Here is a 22,236-nt window from a genome sequence, read left to right on the forward strand (position 1 = left end):
GATGCCGTAGGGAAAATGAGAAACCCCTGGGGAAGGTAAGCAATGCTGCTGACATATGCACGGGTGCGTGTGGTTTTGACCCCACTTTACCTGCAAACCTGGCAAGTGTTGCCTCCCCCGTTGCAGGGAAGCTGTGAGTGATCTAAAGTGTGTGGCCAGATGGCACCGAGAGCCTCCACCATAGCGTATGAGTCACAAAGCCTGGACAAAAACTGGGAAAAAAATAGGTGTACCCCTTGAAGCTTCATTTCCTTAGCAGGTATGGGGTTGTAGTTTTCTGTGGAAGATGTAAAAATTAGAAGTTGTGCCAACTGAGACTTTTGTGGATTAGGCCACGAGAGGCATGTGCTAGCAAAATGTAGCTATCATGCACATACACGCATCTAAAACCTCTTTTCTAGTTGATGCTTATTGAACCATTTCCAGTTTTTATTTTACAGGCTTAGAAGTTGTTATTCTAATTATCATTAGAAATAATTTGTGTCCGTATTTGGGGAATACATTAAAAGATCGTACCCCTTATTTTATCCCTTACCAGCTAGATGCTCCTAAAAATTCAGCAAAGATTTGCAGAAGAATTTTGGTTCTTCTCCGCCATGTGCTTTGGCCCGTAACATTTTTATCTTGTAAATGAAAAGCTTGAGTTAAAAAAAAAAAAAAAAAAAACAAAACCAAAACCAAAGAAACTGTCAAATGGAAACTGGGATTGTAAACCTTCTGTAGGGAGGTTGACCAGTGTATTAGGACCAGGAGAAAGAGCTGGTGCTCAGGGCGTATGTTCTACTGGTAATGCATAGGCAGTGCTTAAGGAGCACGCCTGCGGGCGTGGCGTGGCGTGAGCAGCGGTGCTGGGCTCCGCTCACGGTGGCGGGTGGGTGTTTCCAGTCCGTAAGTCACGGGTCAAACCGGCGACGGCTGGCGCTGCTCGCGGCCGCGGGTTTTTCCCGGGAGAGCCGCCGCTGCAGGGCCGGGGCGGCCGCCGCGGGGCGCGAAGGGTTACGGGGCGGTGCCGTGACGCCACGGCGTTGCCGGGAGACGGCGCGCTGTTTGCGCGAAGTAGCCAATAGGCGTCGGGGAAAGTGATGTCACGCCGCCGGCGGCGCCTCCTCATTGGTCGGCCCTGGCGGAGGGGCGGGGACCAGCCGGGGGCCGAGGCCCGCGGGGAGGGAGGCGGGAGCGGCCGCGGGCGGCGTGGGGCCCCGCGCGGCGTGGGGCGGGCGGGTTAAAGCTGGCCACGGCCGCGGGGGAAGGGCTGGGCCGGACCCCCCCCAGCGCTGTCCCCGCCAGGCAGGTGCCTGCTGCGAAAGCGAAGGGCTCCCGGGGGTGTGAGCCGGGGCGGGCGGCTTTGTACAGCAGGTTTAAAACAGATGCGAGACACTTCTGGGACATGTTTTACCTATCGCTGTGTTTCAAACCGCTGTAACAACAACAGAAGTGTCTTTTGTTTTTCTTTGCTGTAATTAGACAACTATAGCTTTTTTTTTTTAGCCCTTCCCCCTGATGCAACAGCATTGCATTGAACAATACTTGATTATTGCATAGGAGTTCCCCGGGCTTTTATCAATGCTGTTAAGGTTTCTTTACTGCTTTAGAAAAAAGGAGATGTTTATATACAAATTAAGTCTGAGTTTTGTTCTCCCTTCATCTGGGAACTTCTGATCCTCTTCCCTCTTATCCTTTTTAATAACTGCGAAGATTTTAATACGAGTAGGAAAAACAGATGGAGCTGGCTTTGCTGCAGAGCCCAGTAACGGTGCTCATTTAGCATGCTTTTCTTCCAAGCCTTCCCTGAGCTTTTGAACTGCTGCTAGCAAAGTACCTGGGTTTGAAATGGGTATCCCGCGCTCTGGTCCAAAGAAGGGGAAACTTTTTTTCTTCCCTCCCTCCCCCCTCTTAAATGGGTGTAAAAGATTTGTGGGGTTGTTTTTTGGACAGCCCAAACTTGATACGGGTCTCTGAAGACTTTGTTTTGACATCTCAACGTTGTTCTGCGAGGTTTGACTTGGCCGCAGCGGCTCGACCGCCAGGTCCAACTGAAAACAGCGAAAAAAGTAAAGCGTACCTTGAGCAGAGATGCTAAAGTGGCCGCGTCCGCGTCCACGGAGAGCTAAAAGGGGGATTGTCGTTAGGATAATCCGTGGGAGGGCTGGCCCCCGAGCCGCACCGGCCGTGGAAGCGGAGCCGGGAGTCGGCCGGGGCCGGGCACCCCCGACGGGGGGCAGGAGGCGGGCCGGCCCCTCCCGGGGGTGGGTGGGCGGCGGGCGGGGCGCGGCGGCTCCTCCTCGCCGGGCCCGGGGTTAGTTTGGGAGCGGAGCCGGGGGCGACGGCGGCGGGAGAGCGGTGCCCGGTGGGAACAAAGCAGAGGCCGAGCCGAGCCGAGCGCCTTCCCGCAACAGGTTCCACCCCCCCGCGCGTCCCGGCGGCAGCGCAGGCCCCGCCGCCACCCCGGTCGCCGGTCTCCCGCTCCGGGCAGCGGGGCCGGCACCGCTCACCGGCCGTCCCCATGCGGTTCGGCTCCAAGATGATGCCGGTGAGTCCCGGGCGGGCAGGGCCGGGGGGGCTCGGCACGGCGGTGGAGCGCCCGGGGGTGCGGAAAGTTGGAGTGGGGCAGCGGGAGGGAAAATGGATCCCGCGGACGCGGGGGGGGGGTGGGAAGGCCCTTCCTCCGACCTGCCTTGCCTCCCTCCTTCCCTCCCTCCGCCCGGCGAGGGCTCCGCGGCCGCGCAGGGGCTTCCCCTCCCCCTCCCGGCTTCTCTTTTCTTTCCACACCACACCCCCCCCCCCCCCCCCCCTCCGCTTTTCCTTTTCTTCCTCTTTCGCGCCGGGATCAACTTGTTAGACGGGCCCGCTGGAGCGGAGCCAGGGCGGGGGGGAAGGAGGGGCCGGGGGGCGGCGGGGGGGGGGGGGGGCTCACAGCGCCCGGGACCTTCCCCCTTCGCCCCGCTCCTGGGGGGGGGGGTGGGGGTGGATGTCCCTAAGGGTGCCCCTCCGGGGCTGCTCGCTCCGCTCCCCGCTGGGTAAGCAGGCACCTCCTCCGAACCCTGCTTTTTTATGATTGTATTTTAATGGTATGAAGTTCTTAAAGTTGCTTTGAAACGAGCCGTACCTGCTGCTTCGGGGGGGTGGTAGGTGGTTTTGTTTCGGAGTGCCCGGACTCCCAGAGGAAGATGGTGTCCATGTTGTTTACGATTCAAAGGGATGAGCTCTCGGGGGTAGGGGTTCCCATCCCCGGCTGGGAGAGTTTCGGGAGTTGTTCACGGCTCTGTGTGTTAAACCTGCCCTGCTCTGGGAGATGTCTCTGGTTTAATACTTTGAAAAGGGACAGGGAGAACCACCTCCTACCGGAGTTTTAACATTGATTTTAAAACTACACCGTTTTTGTCTGCTGAAGTTGGATGAAAGCATAGCACATCAACTTTGTTTAGTTTTCAGTACAAAACATGTGAAGGTGATGACATGAAATACTTAGTCTCCTTAAAAAGTATGCCTGCCTCTGAATACCTGGTTTTACCAGCAGGGATGCCCCATGAAACCCATAATCTGTTGTTCTGAGAGACTGGAATATGTCCAGAAAATCCTAGGCATCTTAATACCTGCTTAGTCCGAGTTGAGGGTGCTTTAAAATGTTCTCTCCGCCACCCTCCCCTTGGCGATATGGCCTGCCTTACCTCGCTTGGAGGTACCCAGTAGCTTTGCACGCATAGATAGTTCTTTTGACAGCACTCTTTATTAAAGATTATTTCCAGTTTAACTCTTCCAGGAGCTGACTGAAGCAAGTGAAGAAAGAGCTGTGCTGTGAGGTGAAACTGGCAATCCGTGCTGGAAGATTATGGGTGTTTCAGGGATGCTTGTTTTGCTGTTGGTGTGAGGTTCTTTCTCTGCAATTAGGAGGAAATAATGAGCGATAATTTGATCTCTCAGAACACTAGAGAAGGCTGGGTGACTTGCTGTAACTAATGAGGGAGGAACAGGCAGAATATGAGCCCAACTACAGATTAAATAGTCAATGTATTATGCAACTGTAGTGTTGTCTACCCGTGAAAAACTAAGAAAAACAAGCAGTAAATATAATAAGGTGTTAGTTCAACCCATGTCAAAACCGAGCTAGGTAAGCACACTCATATGACAGCGAAATCTCCAAGCGATATTGTTGCTAGCCAGTTCCTTGTCACTGAGTTCAAATAAAGAAAACAAGCAGGAGCAGTCTTATGCCATCAGCGTTTGCAGGTGACAAATTCCAGAGTTTGCATTGCCCTGGTGGCTCAGACTTTGGCTGATGACTCAACTCATTAGTGATTCTGGTTTTTAACCTATAAATAAAGGGATGGATACAGGCTTTTCACATCGTGTTTACTGTGAATAATGAAATATTTGTGAGGGTTGAATGAGGCTAAAGGAATTAAAAATGTAAGTATTATGAGTATTAGAACTTTAACTCGCCTTTGGGGGAAAAAAACAAACACAAAAAAAAACCAAACAAACAAACCCCAACAACAACAACAAAAAACAAACAACAAAACCAAAATCAAACCAGAACAAAAAAAAAAAAAACAAACCAAAGTTTTCATATAATCTTTAGAGGGATAAGATGTCCAGCAGTTATATTAAACAGTGGAAAACGGTGGTTTTTTTTAAAAAAAAAAAAAGCTGTGGTCCACTGGCTGTAGGACAAATAGACATTTGCCACTTTGAAAACATTTTCTAGTAAATATACTCATATGAATGTGAATACAAAAGTGTGGGAAATGCAGTGCCAAAAGTAATTCTTGCTATTTATCTTCTTTTGTAAGTATTTCTACAGATTTCCTTGTCTCTTTCTTCTTCCTGCCCCCCAGTGAACTAATTCTTATTTCTCTTAACAAAGAGGTTGAAAGAGTTTGGGGTTGGAAGAAAAGGAGGGTTTGAAGAGAGTCCGGTCATCTGAACGGTCTTTTATTTACACACTAATGAGGTGTTCATGGACTTGAGTATCTTTATCTGCATTGCTTGAAGGAATAGTAAGCAGGCTGGCCTTAAACCACCTGCAAAATGTTGTTTCTTGCCTAAAGTTTCTTATCATGTCTCTTTCTCTTTCCCACCCTCTAAATAAAATTCTTGGGATAAGATTTTAACTCTGCTCCAGGTCTATCTCTCCTCTGCTCCAGAGGTTAGTGTGGACAAGGGATTAAACAGCACAGGAGGGCTTGTGACCCCAAGTGGGGAATCTAGCAAGCATGAGCCCAGCCAGAAATTCACCTCTTGAGTAGCTGCCAGTGTAAAGCTCGGAAACTGCTGTAGCAGCATAACTACTCGTGCTCTTGGGAGACTACCCTGAAATGAGAATGTTTTCCTTGCGGTGATGACAGATAGGAGCTAAACTGCTGCTGTAACCATATGTCAGGACAATGTGATTAAAAGTCTGCATAAGGGTGTAATACGAAGTAATTTGTGTGTAGCTGTACTGATGAAGGTAATAACAGGGTTAATGCTGGCAAGCTGTGTGAAGTTGTCTCACCTTTCATCTTTGAAGGCTTGTGGGAGTGTGACTGGTACTGTTAAGTAGTGAAAAGGAGCTGGAAACACTTTCTAAAATAGCACATTTTTCTGCATCATAATTGGTGTATCTCCCTTATTTTACATTATTACCCTAAAGATGAGCATGTATTGAGAAATAATTTACGTCATTATGCATACCGGATAAATGGCTTTTTGCAGATAGTAGGCGGTAACAGAGATTGAGCTACTCCTTAATGCCCAGAGAAGTCTTTGGATCAAACCCCCTTGATCTAGATAAGGGTCCATTTTGTCTTATGTGAGTAGTCATTGGAAGTCTCCCTGAAATCAGGTTGGATCCAGACATGCAGATATATTATTAGGATTGGGGACTAAATAAGCAAACTGGAGAGTGCTTAGATTCCTAAATTAATTTTGCCTTCTATTGTCAGAAATAACTTACATTTTTGAAAATGAAGTTTCCTGATAATCATGTATTTTTTTCTAATCAAGTTAAACTATGCTTTGGTTGAGTGTAACACTGCAATTTTGATATCACAAGGAGTTGTGCTTCCCCTCTAAAGTTTATTGAATGCTTTTCTAAGTGGTCTTCTCTGAGCTGTTATGTCCAGTGAGCACTGGATTTATAGTACATATTTGGCTTGCAGAATGCTTGCTACTTTGTGGATGTGTATATTTTAAAAAAATTATTTATAACCTTTCAAAATCCTTACAATTAAAGCTGTTTTGCTTGTGCCATTAGGCAGTTAATTGCAATTGCCATATGGGTTCTGAATTACTGAAATAGTGTAGTAGTAGCCCATCTTGGGCAAATTTATTAGAAAATACTTGTCTTGCAGCTTAACTAAAAAAATTTTAACGGAAATGTATCTTGCACTTTGTAAGATGAGCAGCTATAAGTTTATAAATGAAGTGAACCCCAGTAGAGTTTAACAACTTGTTACAATACGAATAAGTGATCAGTAGGATCTCAGCCCCATTTCCTGTAGTCTTTTAATTATTTAAACTCCAATCAGATTTATCAGTCATTAACACTGTTTATTCTTGTCTGCCTGCATGGATTTCAGTGCATGAATGGGACTTCAGACTGAGCTCTTCCAAGCGTATGCCTCATATCTTCATCTGTTTGAAGTATTTAGTATCTGTTGTGTGTTCTTTTGCCTGATTTTCCATTTAATGTTAATCATTTAAAAGTTTTAATATTGTGATTGTATTCAGTGTTTAAAGTAATTTGCCTAGAATGCTGAATAAAGCTTAGGTGGTTGTTTTGCTGAGCTTTCTTGCCTCTAAACTTCAACCTACCTCTTGCTTCTTATAGACTGTGACCTGTTGTTATGCATAATAGGAAATATTGCCTTGAGGTTCCCCAAGTACTTCTTTTTTTTCTTTTGTTTTCCTCCTTTTTTTTTTTTTTATTTTTTTTTTTTCCTCTTTCAGGTTGTCACAATAAGATCTCTTTTTTTCTGTCCTGTGAATAACTGTTCCAGGAATAGTTTTAAATGCGTTTAACTTCTCAGGTGACTTTTAATACCTTAGCTCTCCATCTGCAATTTGTGTTATATTATACTGCAGTATGTTAAACATCTTTGTTTCTTTGTGTGGCTTTTATCAGAAATGCGGGAAGGGCAATATTACAAATTCATACCAGATCAAGCTGTGGAGGCCATGGGAATAGCTAATTATGCTGCTTCTGATCTATTCAACAGTTCAGGGTATGAGTTCCTCATGGGGCTTTTGCATTTACTGTTTCAAGGGCTAGTATGCAGTGATGAAGTTTGGGATGGGTGGATAATTCACAGGATTTTTTTTTTTTTTTATTCCTAGTCTTGCCAGATGGGATCTCCATTTTATTAGTGAACAAGTCTTTGTGGGATTAATTTACATGCAAGTCGATTGGACTTTAAAAGACGCAGGTATAAGGGTTATTTCAGCAGAATAAACTAGCAGAATGGCGATGTGCCTAGCATTCCTTTCAAATTATTGATTAAGAAACCCTCTCGAAAGTGCTCCATTTGTCTAGCCGCTGTCCTTGTTAGTAGTCTGCCTCGGGGACTCTCCTTTCTCTCCTACTGTGTGTGTTATTGAGCTTGTTTAATTATGGACAGACTTGTGCCTTGCTGCCATACAGCCTCTCTGAAGAGGGAGCAGGATAACCCCGAGGAGACCGACTCGAGCTCCCTCCCATGGCTTGGTGGCACAGCTGGAGGAGGACTTCTTGCTTCCTTTTGCATGTCCCCACTGATAGCAATGGAACCCCCAGATCCTTTTAATCTCTGGGCTTTCCATTTCCTGTGAAGTGTAAAAACTTATTTAATGCTCTGGAAACTGGAAGGTGCTCCCATTCATGAGGTAATGAGCAGATAAAACTCTTCTCTTTACTCCCAAGTTTTATTATCTTTAGGCCTCCTTTCTCTGGGGATTAGCCACTTGTGAGTCAGGCAGTCTTTTTGATCTTTAGTTCTTAAACAGTCGGATGATACTGTGTATAAAGGTCACTGGAAATCCTGGACATCATGTGAAGTGTACTTAATTATCTTAGTCAGGATTGCTCAACCGTTTTAGAGGTTTCAGGCTTTTCTGTGGAACCTGAGAGACCTGAAACATTGTTTAAAACAGTGTTAGATAACTGTTGCTGTAATTTGGGTTCAATGTTCCTGGAGAGGGAACTGTGAGTGAATCCCGGACAGGTCAGCTATTGTGACTGTCATGATGCTGGATGTGTTAAAAGGCAGAAACCAGTCTTCCACTTGCCTTTGCTATTTACTTGTTGTTAATCATTGATATTCTGGATCTTGCTGCCAGTGTTTAAAGTTAGTCATGCATGTGTCCTCACCAGTTGTTTCATCGTATCAATGGCATTGCGTGGGTGTTGAACCCAGTTGTGTCTGAAGGACACAATCCTTTGTTTTTTTTTGTTGCTGTGTCATTAATACCAAGAATTTTATTACTGAGATGGTAACATCATTCCTGTATCAATTTCTTCTATACTACAGTGGTGCTTCCAGGTCTTAATATGATATGAACCTTTGATAGATGTTTGTGTGCAGTACCGTAGCTTTTATTGACATCTCTTTTAGAAGGGAGGATTAGGGGAACGCTTCTTGCTTTTTTTCCTTTTTAATCCTACTCTTACATCTTTGTTTCATCCTTTTGCAAAGTAAAACATATACATTTAAAAATCAAACATGTACTGCAGTTATCCATTGTTCTGCATGGTTCTCTTGATTATGAAATTGTTTCAGGAAAACCTTTATCTGCAATGTATCTGGGTTATAGTTAGGGTATGCAAGCTCAAGTAAAAACACAGACACGTTCACATTGCTGACTTGAAAGCTTCTGATGCTATTTTGAGTTATTCGGTATCAAACATCTAGTCTGTAAAATGCTAGCTACTATAAATTAGAGCATTTAATAAAGTGAGCGGAAGCTGCAGGGAGGTTAAGCTACTTGTTAAAGGTCATATAGTGAGTTCAGCGTGGGAGTTGGGAGACCCGTAGAGTCCAACCAACTGCTCCATCATGGTGCAGCTGTAATACAAGTCATCATTACCAGCGTAAGTATTACATGATTTTGCTTAAAGTAATTACATCGCCTGCACCCCTACTTCTGTAGGGTTAATCATGAGTGGGGAGAGAACCTTGATGGTAGTTCATTCTGTTCCACGCTTGAGAATAGTCACCAAAAGAGGTGCTTGCTCATAAATCCTTTACATGTGTGTAAAGTCTGTGTTCCTGTTTAAGGCATATCCTGGATATAAGAAGCAGCATGTGGTTTTTATTTTGTTGTTTGTTGGAATAAGTTAAGAGATTTTCCTTGTCTTTTGATACTTTTATTTTGTGAGGCTTAACTGCTTAAGGAGCAATTTAGATCTAAGTTTAGACTACTGTTTCCTTTATTGCAATAGAATGTTAAATCCCATTGTTTCTTTAAATTGAAAGATAAGGAAGAGTCTCAGGAATTGTGTGTTTTCCTAACCTTCCATTTCCTTCTGTCATTTTAAGAGGAGAATTCATATTTTCTTAGATCTGCTTCAGTGGGTTCTTTCTAAATGCTGTCATTGTTATCCCATTTGAACTCTGTGCTTCACCAAACCACACATGTGCTCTGGTACTTCAGTGGAGTAGCAGCCTGCTGGTCTGTGGACATGGTTGCAGCCTTGCAGTGTGCGAATAAGGAGCTGGAAGACTACTCGTAAGCACTGGGGTAGAGTATCCCTCTTGCATTCTCAAGATGTGGAGGCTTGGCTTTCTGCCAGGTAACTGTCCCCTTCTTGGGTTTCAGTAGCCGCAAGACTTTTCAGCAAGGCACACAGGGATCTTAACCCCTGTTCCTTAGTTTTGCTGGACAAAGTTGAAGTTGTGCAAGTTGGCTGGGCTAGCAAATCACAGAGAAATGTCCAGGAAGACTCTTATTCCCTGTAACTGAGGCTCTCACTCAGCTGCTCCTGTCATACCTTGGCACAGTTATAACTCAGTGGTAATTTCCTTGCTGCTTGAGAGTGGTGGCTTGTCTGGTGTGCTTTTTTTCTTTTTTTATAAAGTGTACGCAAACACCTTTTTTCACCCTACTCATGATCCTACATATGTGTATGCTGCCCTGAATGCAAAACCTCACCCAGACCAGTAGCTGGGCCGTGCAGAGCAGTGACTGATGGTTCCTGCCCTGACTTCTCCACAAAAATGAAACCCGTCCTTGCCATCTTTGGGCATGCTAGGGCTGGGAAGACCTCTAAAGGATAAGATTCCCAGAATTTGTTAGAGGTTCTCTGATTTCAGTCGTGGTGAGTCTGTGTGTGTGCCTCAACATAATGAAGTGTTCAGGAAAAGCTGACGTAGCAGGCAATGTGACTGATTTCTGGCTGCAAAAGAGGGAGGGGGTGAGGTGTCGCTGTGTGTAGAGGCTGGGCAAAATATTCCAGACCTGCTCAGAGAATGCCATGAAGCTCTCTTGTGAAATACCAAAAACAACAAAGCGACTGTGCCATGGGTCATGTATGAGCCACGTTTCTGAAGAGCATTGTCTACTTGTCATGCTGCCCCATAGCCACTTTATCAGTCATACCCATACTGTGTCTTCCAGCTGTACTAGAGCATGTTTTATTATAAATAAAGGTTTGTGTCAGGAAGCTATGGAAATGGCACTGCATGCTTCTTGACTCTGCATTGTTATTTCTCTGCTATTGTATGTAGGTCTTGCTCACGATGCCCTTCTGCAGCTTGGTTTCCCAGTGTTGCACAAAAACATTGTTAGAGTGCTTCTCTTGCAAATAACATTTAGTGGGTTGGGTTAGAGAAAACGTTTTCTACCTCCAGGGAAGCTGAATGAGTGGCCAAATAGTAACAGGCTGAGACACACAATTTCTGGAGTTCTTGAGGCAAAAGAAGCCTGTTGAAGAACCTGGCATAATATAAGTATTGATTAGATTAAACTCTAATTAATTTAAAATAGCTGTGACCACCTCAGTGACCACCATTTAATATAAGGCCATCTGTGAAGATCACTGTCATGACTTTGCTGGTGACAACATGCAGAGCCACCCAGCAAGCCTGCTCTGAACTGCTCTCCCCTCCTTTGCTTCTCAGCTGGCGTGTCTGCGTAGAGCCTGGTATCGCCTAGAAAGAGCTCTGTCTGGGGAGTGAGCGGCACTTAAATAAAACCTGTCAGACAGTGATCAACTGTACAATCTGCCACCCTTCTGCAGCTTCTGTTACAGTAGCTGAATGTTTTCTGATGAAAGTTAAAACATGTAGTAATGCTCTACATCACAGGAGCAAAGTTTAGATCAAGTAGGGTGCTTGGTGGGCTAATGGTCTAACGGCAAGATTTCTCCTTCCTAGTTCTGCTGTAGTTATTGTACATATCCCATTATAATGTGGTTGACTAAGACCATCTGACCATCCATCGTTTCTGTGTTGGAGTAGCCCCACTCGTTCCTTTTAACTTGCAAAATAACAAAAAAAATCCATCTGTTTTGATGCAAAAGCTCCATGTGTCTTTGGTGCCAGTTGAACACGTACTGCTGTAGGATAATATTCTTCAGTATCTGCACAGTCACTAATGACTTCCTGCATGTTTGCAGCCCAGAAGTGATAGGACAAAAACCTTTCTTTGTGGTTTTGAATAATAACTTCAGCTGTTGTCAAATAGATATGATCACCAAGCATAGGCATTTTGTGTCGGTTGTCTTTGGTATTGCTGGTGGCTATGTTGGTTGCCTGTGCTGCTGCTCGCTCTCAGTGTAGTAGCAGTCATCTGGGTCTGACAAGCAAAGGTCGTTCTTCAAGGTGCACTTCCATTACAACAGCAGTATGTTCCCACCCAGAACCAGTGGTGAATTGGAAAGAGCTACCCTTCTGCAAAGGTATGGTGTGACGTTACACCTAATTAATTTAATAGTAGGATGCTGCTCAAATGGATGATCTTGTTCCTTTGGTTTCCATCCCCACCCAAAGCCACATGTCTTTTGTAGCTTCCCCACGAATTTAGTAAGGAGTTGGGTGACAGTTGGGAGGAAATGCTACCTACGCTAAAGGCAAAAAGCCACAAAAAGGTCTATATGGTAGAAGTGATTTGCCATGGGGCTGCATAATCAGACATAGTAGGGGAGATTTGAGAAGAGCATGTCTTGCTTCTGTCAGCTCCCCATTTAGGTCAACTAAGCTGTAGCAGTCAGATGATACCTTATGCTTTCCTTAACATCCATGTTGTCTTGAGAGACTGTAATAGCGGGGAATTTCTCCACCATCTTTGGGCATTCTCACTCACTGCGAGGATTAAGTTAGACTAACACAAGCATATATTTATCCTGGTGAGATTGAAAAGCTCATGTATCAGGAAGCCTTTGCTTCCTGGAGGCAAGTATATAAGAAGGTGGAGCTGACCTTGAAAGCGGTAAAGCACGCAGACTGTTGTGCTATGTGGTCTGAAATTTTTGTTTTGGGTTTGTTTCTTTTTGCTTATCCTAGGGTAGGTGGCTGAACAACGTGTTCTGGTTTTGCAGCATAAAGGAGATGTCAACCTGCAGTGTGCTAAAATGCCCCCGAATTTCACATTGTAGTGATGCACTTTAGGATACCAGACTGGTCAGCCTGTATCACAAAACAGCCCGAACAGTGTATCCTGTGATTTTCCCCACATTGGAATTACCTGCATGGTTAAACATGTGTCATTGTTTCAGGTGCCAGAAACGGTGTGTCCTCTGACCTACCTGTACATGTCATGAGTGTTTTGGTTGTCATAGGTTTGTTTCATGGAGGTAGGACACAGATTTTGGCAGCTATTTTCCTGGAGGAGTGACTAATGTGATGTAAGGAGTAGTACTTTCAAAAGCATTTGGCACAGAGCTCTATGAAGTCACTGGCTTTGCAGTAAACCCATGTTCTATGCTTCATTTTTTTCTGACTTGCCACATGATTTCTTTTGTGTTGCTATTAAATCACAAAGTTTCTGCTCTCTTGTTCATATGTTACGCTTTTTTTTTATGTTGTTGCAGTGTTGTGGTTTTTTTATTTTTTAAACTGAGCTCATAAAAAAAAAAAAATCCTCTTTTCTACTTCAATACTCTGCTTCCCCCATGGGTGCTCCCAGGAGCACAGCCCCCTGTTGTCAGTAAATAGAAGCTAATACATTTGCTTGATGTGTGGGTCAGGTACTTGTTGCATGATAAATGTGGATTTGACTTGTGTGTTCTGGTGGGCTGAGATCGAGTGCTTCCTGGTGTGAATGCTGATTGTCTTTTTATTGGTGAGATTATTATAATTGGCTGGAAAAGTAGAAGGCGATTATTTTTAAACCCAGTAAGGAGTTGGTGGCTTAGGCAGTGGGCGGTGTGGTGGGGGTGGTATAGGTAGGTGCCAGTTTACTGTGATAGCCTGTTTTGTTTAGGTGTAGGTTGCATTAAATATGCTTTCATTCCCGATGTAAGTGTAACTTTGCTTTTTTCCATGAAGGGTCCTGGCTTGTACAAAATCTTTGATTACCAGGAAAAATACTAGGCTTTCTTTTCATTGTAAGAATATACATGCGTCGTAAGGGACTGTTTTGAGAGGTGTAATTCCTAAGTGTTCCAACTGGCAGCAGTCAGTATATCTTTTTATTGGCCTCTAACCATCTAGGAGGCTAAGAGAACGGTAACGCTTATTCCCAATGGGGGGGATTCAAAACTCTAGAGCAGCAAGAGTAGCTTAGTTTCTTTTAAAATTTTCCTTTATTTAGTTATTACTGTGGTTTTTTTTGTTTTGGTTTGGTTTTTAGTACAAGGACTGCCTCTGGGTTTGACGCGAGTACAGAAAATTGAAATGATTCAGGCTTAAGCTTGAGGTCATAACCCTGCTCATTATGCTTGTATGTTGCCTTGGCTTTAGGCTCTTGTTAGGCACAACGTGTATGGCGATACTGAAGAATGGGAGGAGGAGCAATTGTAAACCCCTGTGGTTATGTTGTATGAGTTAGACTGTTATCTTTTTCCAGAGCACAGTACCTATTGTAAGATTTATGTGGTATCATTTTTTTTTTTTCTGCATGAAAATATTAATTGCTTTCTCCTTGTGTATCAAGTGTTTATAACTCAATGCTGAATGCAGAAGATGAGGCAGAGTCTGCCTGAAGGGACAAGCCTCCAAAGACCCAATTCTCCTTTGCTGGCTCCAGGAGGAGGAGGAGCAAACTCCAAGTAGGACACCAACAGTACAAGTCCAAACACTGTGTGTAGGCTTGCTTTTCTGCCAGTCAGCTTGCAGCAGGTTTTGGTGAAGTGTCCAACAGTGTAAAAGTGGTGGCTCTAAGGAGCCACGAGGAAGGGTCTGGGGAGAAAGGGGAAGAGTGCTTTGGAAGGAATGTGTGGAGGAGAGGAACTTTACAGATGGCAACGGGAAGAGATCTGTGAATATGCTGCCACAATATGAAGAATGTATTCAGGGTTTGTTTACTCTGAATTCCTGCAGGTGTTTAACTAAATTGGTGCAAATCCAAGTGTGGATTCAGGTCTGAGCAGAATGAGCTGTACATGATATGTTGGCAAATGTGGGTGCTCAGTAAAAGGCTGTGGTTTCCTATGTATGTTGCTGAAACCAATTTAGTTTATATATCTTAAAAAAACAAACAAACTGACCCATATATTTTAGAATATTTTATTCTGCTTAATGCTGATGTTGCAATAGACCTGCAGTCCAAAAGTATAAGTGGCTTTAAAAGCCACACTTGATTTGAGACATTCTTGCCTTCCGTATGTGGTAGCCCCACCAAGGAGTATGGAGTGTGTTGCTCCTGTGCTTAGTGCTCATCCAAAATAGTGAGTGTCACTTGCATAGACCTTTCTGATGTCTGGCTTATGGGAGGACTTCTGCTCTCTTCTGGTGTATGAGAATGACTGAAGAAAAATGTCAAGTTGGAAAATGTAACTTGGGTTCAAAGTAAAAGTCTTTGTATGGAAAGTCTTCTTCTTAATGACCTTGTGCCTAATACCCTACTGGAAGAGGGTGAATGTAGGTTAGGAATTCTGTATTTACCAGTTGTGAGCTATGGCTGGCAGGTTTCGCAAAACCAAAATGGCTAAATTAAGATGATGATAATTTTCTGAGTTTTGGCAGGAAGATATTGCATATTCCTCATCTGTAGGTCTGAACTGAAGCACTGAGTTATGTCGTTGAGGTTGCAGTCCATGAAGTAGGAGGGTTGTGAATCTGCATCCGTTGGTTTCAGATGATAACAATGCTTGGCCAGAACTCCCAACTCTTTTCCTTGCAGGTCTTCAGATTCCCCTAAAGATGATTCAGATGCATGCCTGATAGTGAGCCGTAACATTGCGTTTGTCCTATCATGTTTGCTGAGTTTTACTAGTGTATACCAAAAGTAGATGGCTTTCATTCTGTTCTCTCTACATTAAGGATGAGAGAGGAGAAAAAAAGGAAAGGAAGGGGAAAGCTTCCTCCACTGTTTCCAGCTCTGTTTTCCCACCCCCCCAAAAGTGTACATAGAAGAATGTTGCATTTTAAGTCCTGGAAAAAATTGACATTTTTAGCCAAGATAAAGTACAAATACATAATAAACTTATCTTTAAAACAATCTATACAGGCAAAAACTACCACGCTTTTGAGAGTAAAGGCTGAGTCTTGTTTTGTCCTGTGATACAATTGAAAGGGAAAAGGGTTATGCTTTATATAGACTGGGAATAATCTGAACAATCCCACGGTGCTTCCGACTGTACTCCACCTACCTTGCATCATAACTTCCTTTCTCATATTTATGGCCAAAAGCCAGTAAAATATAAATGGAGTAGTGTGTGTGGCGGGTGAGACAGCAAGAACCTAACTCCATGCATTTGGGTGTGGCTATAGGCAAATATTAAAGTTTACTCTGCATTTCCGTTGAACCTAGCTTTACTGAGCAACTGAATATAAACAGGATCGGGGATAGCAATCATCCCGTGTGCCTGTCTTCTAGTAAGTCTATAATCTTTACTTACTTTAATCTTTTGCTTACCTTAATCTTCAAGCGCAATAAGCGAGCATGTTGCCTACTGAAGGACTGTGTGGGGGTTCTGAGGAACTTGAGGCAGAAGAATGGGTGAATTACTTTATTACTGAGAGATACTTTGCATTGAATGGAGAGCTGTAACTATGCACCAGCTCATAATGCTGCTTATCAGAACAGGAAAATGTGCTGTTGTGCAGGCTGTCTTCTGTTGTTTAGAAAGTTGCATCAAGTCAGCAAAAACATCTATTTTAGCAGCTGATTTCTTTGTGGCTATCTGGGAAGGTGCAGCATCAGTGTTCCCACTAGGTAAGATGCAAGAATGCCATTTAAAACTGTTTGGAGGGGCTCTATATTTAACAGGAAACATTTGTGGTTAAAACGGCATATCAGATCTGTGGGTGGAAGCAGTTATTTCTCATTTCTGTCATCTGTACTTGAAATTTGATAGTTAAACTCTTCATTCTGAAAATTTTATGTTGCTAGTTTTTCAGCTAACTAAAATTAACTTCTAAAAATGTATTTTAGTTCAGGAGGTAAATTATATTGTTGTAATTATTTTCCCTCCCACGCAGTGTTTTAAAAAAAAGCTATTTCACATACTTGTGAAATATATTTTCTGTATTGATGTATATTGCTTCTCTGTAACCACACTGTGTAGAAAAGTCATTGAAGGGCATGCTATGAGCTGCTTTTTGGAGGCTTGTTTATGCAGCACATAAGGTGTACATGTTCTCCATGTTGTAGGAAGATATATTGCCTATGTTGAAACATTTGCAGTGTAACGTAAGAGGTATAACTTGGATAACAATAGAATATTACTGCAAAGCATTGCATTGCCTACTTCGAGTGACTTTTAATGCCTCTTTAAAAATGAGAGCTAGGAAAATTTGTCATGCAAGCTAAGACTGTTACTTAGCTGTGTTACAGAAATATAAAAACCCCCAACACTGGTGTTGTGTGGTTCAAGGATATTAGATTTTGGTCTAAAATGCAGAGATTATGGAATGTGGTGCAGAATTATATTATTAGCTCTAATGCAAGGTAGTGAAATGAATCACAATCTCCAGAGGCAGCATGCTTGTTTGGCTACCAAATAATGTTCTTGTGTCTGTCTTTGCCTTGTTGTATGCCTCAGTTTCACTGCCTATAGAGTAGGAAACTGCTTGAAACTGCTTGCCTGTGTCATGAATTCATGGTCATAAGATGCTTTGAAGATGAAAAATACAATGTGAATAGATGCCACAGTTTGTATTGTATATTACACACTGTGCAGGAAGACTGCATAAAGTTAGAAATTCAGCAAATAGTGAAAACCAGGGTTAAGGTAGGGTTTTTTTTTTTTTAATAAGTTCTCTACTTGTTTATAATATTTTATAAGGGACTGAGTTTTTCCCTGGAAGATTGTTGTCCGTTGTTGAAATTTTATGATCTAAATTTTGTATATTTCACTAGAAACTGTTAGGAAGAAAAAAGTATATTCATCTTTTAAACTTGGGTAGTTTCAGGAATTAATTAAGTCCTTGTATTTTAATTTTCATCATGCACAAGGATGGAGCTTTCCCCTAAATACTAGCATCCTGAATAACTGAATATTATTAGTATATTAATTGGAAAATGTCCAATTTAACAGCCTTTTAATACCTAGGTTGTATGATAACAGTTTTACAATAAGTAAGGAGTAACATAAGTCTGATCCTTACAGAAACTGAAAAGTAAATTGCATTTCTATTTCTCGCCCCTTTTAATCAATAAATGAGGTCTTCTGATCTCATGAGAAGATTGATTTTGAGGTCTTTGGTATGAAATATCTCGTTGGATGGATGTGAATCGTAAGGCATGTGTTTCCTCAGGTTCATGTTCCAAAGAGGTTTGAAAGCTGTTGGGTTTTTTTGTTTGTTTGTTGCCTTTTTTTTTTTTTTTTTTTTTTATATGACAAAGCAGGAGCCAAAATGTAGTGTGGTCATAGCCTAGCACTTTTGTAGAGCCGGCCATTCTTAAATACTTCCAGTTGAAAACCTACTTGTGAATGTTGAGATGTGTTATGCTGTATTCAATATCAATGTCATTGTACCAAGTGATCCTGCTGATGGGCTTAAAAAACGGGTCAAATGTGCTGGCAAATGTAAGGCTATTTGGGACTGATGTGCAGAAGAGAGATGGAGGATTATAAAGTGGGGTGTGACTTGCTTTAATTGATGCCCTCTTCTGTCCTCCTGTTTGGTTGCTTTCCTTTGCTGCGTTGTCTTCCTGTTCCTGGGCATGTTACAGTCCAGCTTAGTGACTGCAGTTGGAGGTGATGCATAGGTATTACGAGTTGGAACAAAATGATATATATCATGCTGAGAGGACTCAAAGTTGTAATTTGTACTGATTTGTGACTTAAGTGGTAGGCTTTTTTGAGACATAAAGTTCTTGTGTGGTATGACGTGTGTTTGTAATTCATATGTCGCAGTCATTCCTTCCAAAAACTCTTGCTTCAGCTCATGTGTCCTTGGTCATCCCTTTGCCCTTGGTGAGTTCGATCGAACCTGCCTCATTTGGTGGCTCCATAACTGCAAACTTTTATATTCTAAGCTGTAGCAGAGTCAGCTGAAATCTGTGATGTGATTTCAAAAAGAACTGCATCAGTAGGTACACATCACATCCCTGTTTCTTGAAAGTATGCCACAGTATTGGAATGCTTTCACATTTTAAAACTTTTCAGTACCTATAAACAGTGAGTAGTTTTGGGATTGGGGAATGAGAGGGAAATCTTTAGTTTAGAACTTAGTTAGGGACCTGACCCCCGTTTTAAAGTGCTCAGCCTGTATGCTGGGCATTCCTAAAACTCAATCTTTAAAAGTCTAAGAGGGAAAAAAACCCTGATCCAAGGCTATATGAAATTATTAGATATTTCAGTATTTGCCTGGATGCTGTCTTTAAAAGTGCAAGGTCTGACTGAGATTTGTCTTCCTTTTTTTTTGTTGTGTTTTTTTTTTTTTTTATCAAGTCTTTCATTTATGCCTAGTGTGAAACTGAATTTTATGCATGTTGATTTTGTCTTTTTTCCTTCTATCTTAATTATTGTATGCCTATATATAATTGTCTTATCGGTTTCAGGGAGGAGCAAAAGACCACTTTATGCTCTAGCTTGATACAATCTACAGGATTCAAACTTCTGAACAAGGTGTTGTGACAGTATATTCTTGTTTCCCTGCTTTTTTTTTTTTTTTTTTTTTGCTGCTGCACAGCGATCAAACAGCAATATAAACTAGCTGGTAGGGTGGTTAATAAATGTTGCATTTGAATCGTTCCTGGAGGAAGGATGATTTCTTGGGATCCCCATGCCAGGTGGTGCACGCCACAGCAGCCACCAAGGGTTATGAGTAGTGCCAAGAAACTATAGTGAGCTTTTGACTCACATCAACCTCTTAACCTTCTCCAGCCCTCTCTGAGCAGAGATAGATGTCTCCTGTGATGGATGCTCTCAGCTCAGTGCTTGCCCTGGGCTCCAATGCAGGGAGCAGTCTCCTTGCATCACCCCTGCAAGGTGACAAATATGACCACCATTTGGGTGGGAGAGGAGGGACTCAACTACTTAGAGGACTTCTGAATCATCTCAGCATTGTCCCTGGAGCTAAAGGGAGGTGGGATGAGGTAACTGAGGGTCACGTCAATTTTGTAGCCTTTTAGTTGCTTTAAACTCTTAAGACTTTGGTGTGTGTTTTTAGGGAATTTGCAGAGTTTGGTTGCTTCCCCGCTCCCCAGTTCCTAGAATATGTTGGATAGCAGTAATGCAGATGCTACCAAGTCTCAGAAATGATCCGCATGCACCAGATTTGAGTGCTCTTAGCTTAATGTATTAGTAATTATCCAGAGCATTGTGGATAGAAATGGCAACTCATGATCCTTCCTGTGTAGTTGTCTGTATTGGTAAATCCTAAGGATTAACATCTGGATATAAACAGGCACACTGAAGAGTGAACAGCCCTGCTAGGGTCAAATTAGGTCTGCTTTGTGTATAATGCCATGTATTTTATAATTTTCTCTTAATTCCCATCTGTGAGCTCATCTTTTAACTAACAAATGTTACTGCAGATACACAGCCGGTGTGATTTAGTGTTGTTCTGAATACAAGGTTGTACAGCATTAAATATGAAGTGTTGATGTGTTTTACATACCTATATAACCCTGCTGCAAAGATATTTGGGAGCCTCGGTTTATTTTGTACTCTTCTGCCCCAATTTTTGCGATTAAGTGATATTCTTACCTGGCTGCACACGGCATCCCTCACTGTCAGCTTCCTTTAGAAACTCTACATCTAAAAGATAGCGTGTTCAGTGACAAAAGATTAAAGCATAATATCAGAGTTCCTGCTTGGAAAGCTTTCTCTCTTAATTTAGGTCAGTACTTCTGTGCGCTATGCTGTAAACAGCACAACGGTTGCGCCCGTCTTCACTATGTAATAAGTGTATGCGGTAAGCTGATCCTACCTGACTGCCTGCCACGCAGCTCTGGCCCACACAGGGCATACCGGAGAGGGAGCGGCATTAAAACAAATTCCCTGCCACCTGTGGGTGAGCAGCTGTGACCCTGACTGGAGGCGAGATGTTCCCCTCCAAGAGCAGAACTGGGGAGTGAGCAGCAGCCTTGATTCAAGCAAAAATCGCCAAGCGCTGGGTGTCCCGCTCCATCTGCCTGCCTGCCCTCCACGGGATCCACCGGCTTCTGTTGGTCAGTAACCAGAATTTTGTTGCTGCCTTTGCATTTTCCACATTCTCTCTCCTAATTCCTCTCCTTGCCTTACAAGCTCCAAAATGTGTGTGTGATTTTTTTTTTTTTTTTTTTTTTTTTTTCCCCTCTCCATAATGTGACAAGGAAACGGTTGAGGGATCTGAACATTTTCCCAAGGATTACAGGGAGTTTTGAGCTCTCTTTCAGCAAGCTTTTTCTGCTCTGTGAATATCTGTAGAAGGTCTTTAGGAATTTATCAGAAACCCTTGTCTTGGGGAGCTGGGCACAACCAGAGATCAGAAACTCTTCATGCTCGTGGTGCTAAATCTGAAGCAGTGCCAGGGCCCGAAATATTATTCTCAAGTGTTTATACTTCCAGAAGTGGGACAAATACTTATACTCTGTATAGCAAGACACGCTGAGTGTGGAATGTTTTCATATCAGTTTTTAAAAGAATAAAGACAGCTTCTCTCGTAGGGGCGGAGGGGATCTTGGCACTCAGAAGAGCCCTGAAAAGACTTTGGAGATGTCAGGGATATGCATTTGCACAGTTCTGTTCTGCTAGAATCCCCAAGAAGGGGTTCCTAAAACTGTGAAGATGATGAGGCTAAATTTCACTTTACAGTGGCATCAGAAATACTCACTCCAGAGTATTCACACAAAATCACAGAATGCTTGTGGTAATGTGGTGCAGTTGGTTTGTTGTTGTTTTAGTTTTTTCTTTTTTTAAATTTGCGTTTTTTGTTGTTTTGTTTTTAATTTTGAAGGATATTAATACTTCTGTCTTTCCTTGTTTGATTTGGACTCTTTTTTTTCTAACTGTTGTTTGTAAGGATGTATACCCTTTTTACCCTCTAAAAATGAGGGCAGGCAAGGATTTGTGTCTTTTTCCTGCAAAAACAGCTTTTCTAGCTATATGAAAGACTGAATTGTGCAGCCTATTTGATAAGGTTTTTGTTGCTTGAAATGTTTACTGGATTAATTGCTTTCTGGAGACATTTGACTGATTTTGATGCTGAAGTTGAGAATAGATCTCAGAAGAGAATTGACAAGTTTTTGGCTAGCAGCTAAACTTTGATAGCAGTTTAATATTAATAGCATACAGTGAGGTGGTGTTCAGAGGCAGTAATCATCAATATTTTCTATCAAATAAGGGAACTAATTTTAAAAATGCTTATTTTCTAGTTGTGTTAGGAAAGACACTAGCAAGAATAACCTCTAGCTGCGTGGTGCGTTTATACAGAACAATAACCAAAGATCAAGGATCTTTCTACAGCTGTGAAGGGGAAGCCAGGTAAAATATCCTTGCTTTCTTGTGAATGGTGTTTGGGGAGGACCTTTTATGTGGTCTGAGACTAAGGCTATAGCAAGCTGACTTGTGTTTCGAAGAAATCTTCAGATGAAATGTGTTATGGAAGTGCAAATTGTGTTTCTACTTCACTGCCTATGTAGTAAGGTCTGGTCTCTCTTTTTTCTTTTTTTTTTTTTTGTTCTACAGATATGATTGCCACTGTTTTCCACCATAAAGAGTATTTCTGAACTATAGTTTACTGCTTC

General features: G+C 42.6%; 1 protein-coding gene across 4 annotated transcripts in view; it reads left to right on the top strand.

The window, feature by feature from the left end:
• Positions 1–2,273: 2,273 nt before the first annotated feature.
• TP53BP2 (tumor protein p53 binding protein 2) overlaps positions 2,274–22,236 on the top strand; it is a 49,647-nt gene continuing 29,684 nt past the window's right edge. The window contains exon 1 of one of the 4 annotated variants that reach the window (XM_032989119.2): positions 2,274–2,530. In XM_032989119.2, the coding sequence (XP_032845010.2) occupies positions 2,504–2,530 (27 nt within the window). In that variant the 5' untranslated portion in view covers positions 2,274–2,503. Of the gene's footprint in view, positions 2,531–16,014; positions 16,273–20,435; positions 20,680–21,887; positions 21,974–22,236 lie in introns of those variants that run through there. The other 3 variants (XM_032989120.2, XM_032989121.2, XM_032989123.2) reach the window with 3 other exon arrangements.

The sequence above is a fragment of the Tyto alba genome, unplaced genomic scaffold, assembly GCF_018691265.1.
Source record: "Tyto alba isolate M040663 unplaced genomic scaffold, T.alba_DEE_v4.0 Super-Scaffold_16, whole genome shotgun sequence".
Classification (NCBI taxonomy): Eukaryota; Metazoa; Chordata; class Aves; order Strigiformes; family Tytonidae; genus Tyto; species Tyto alba.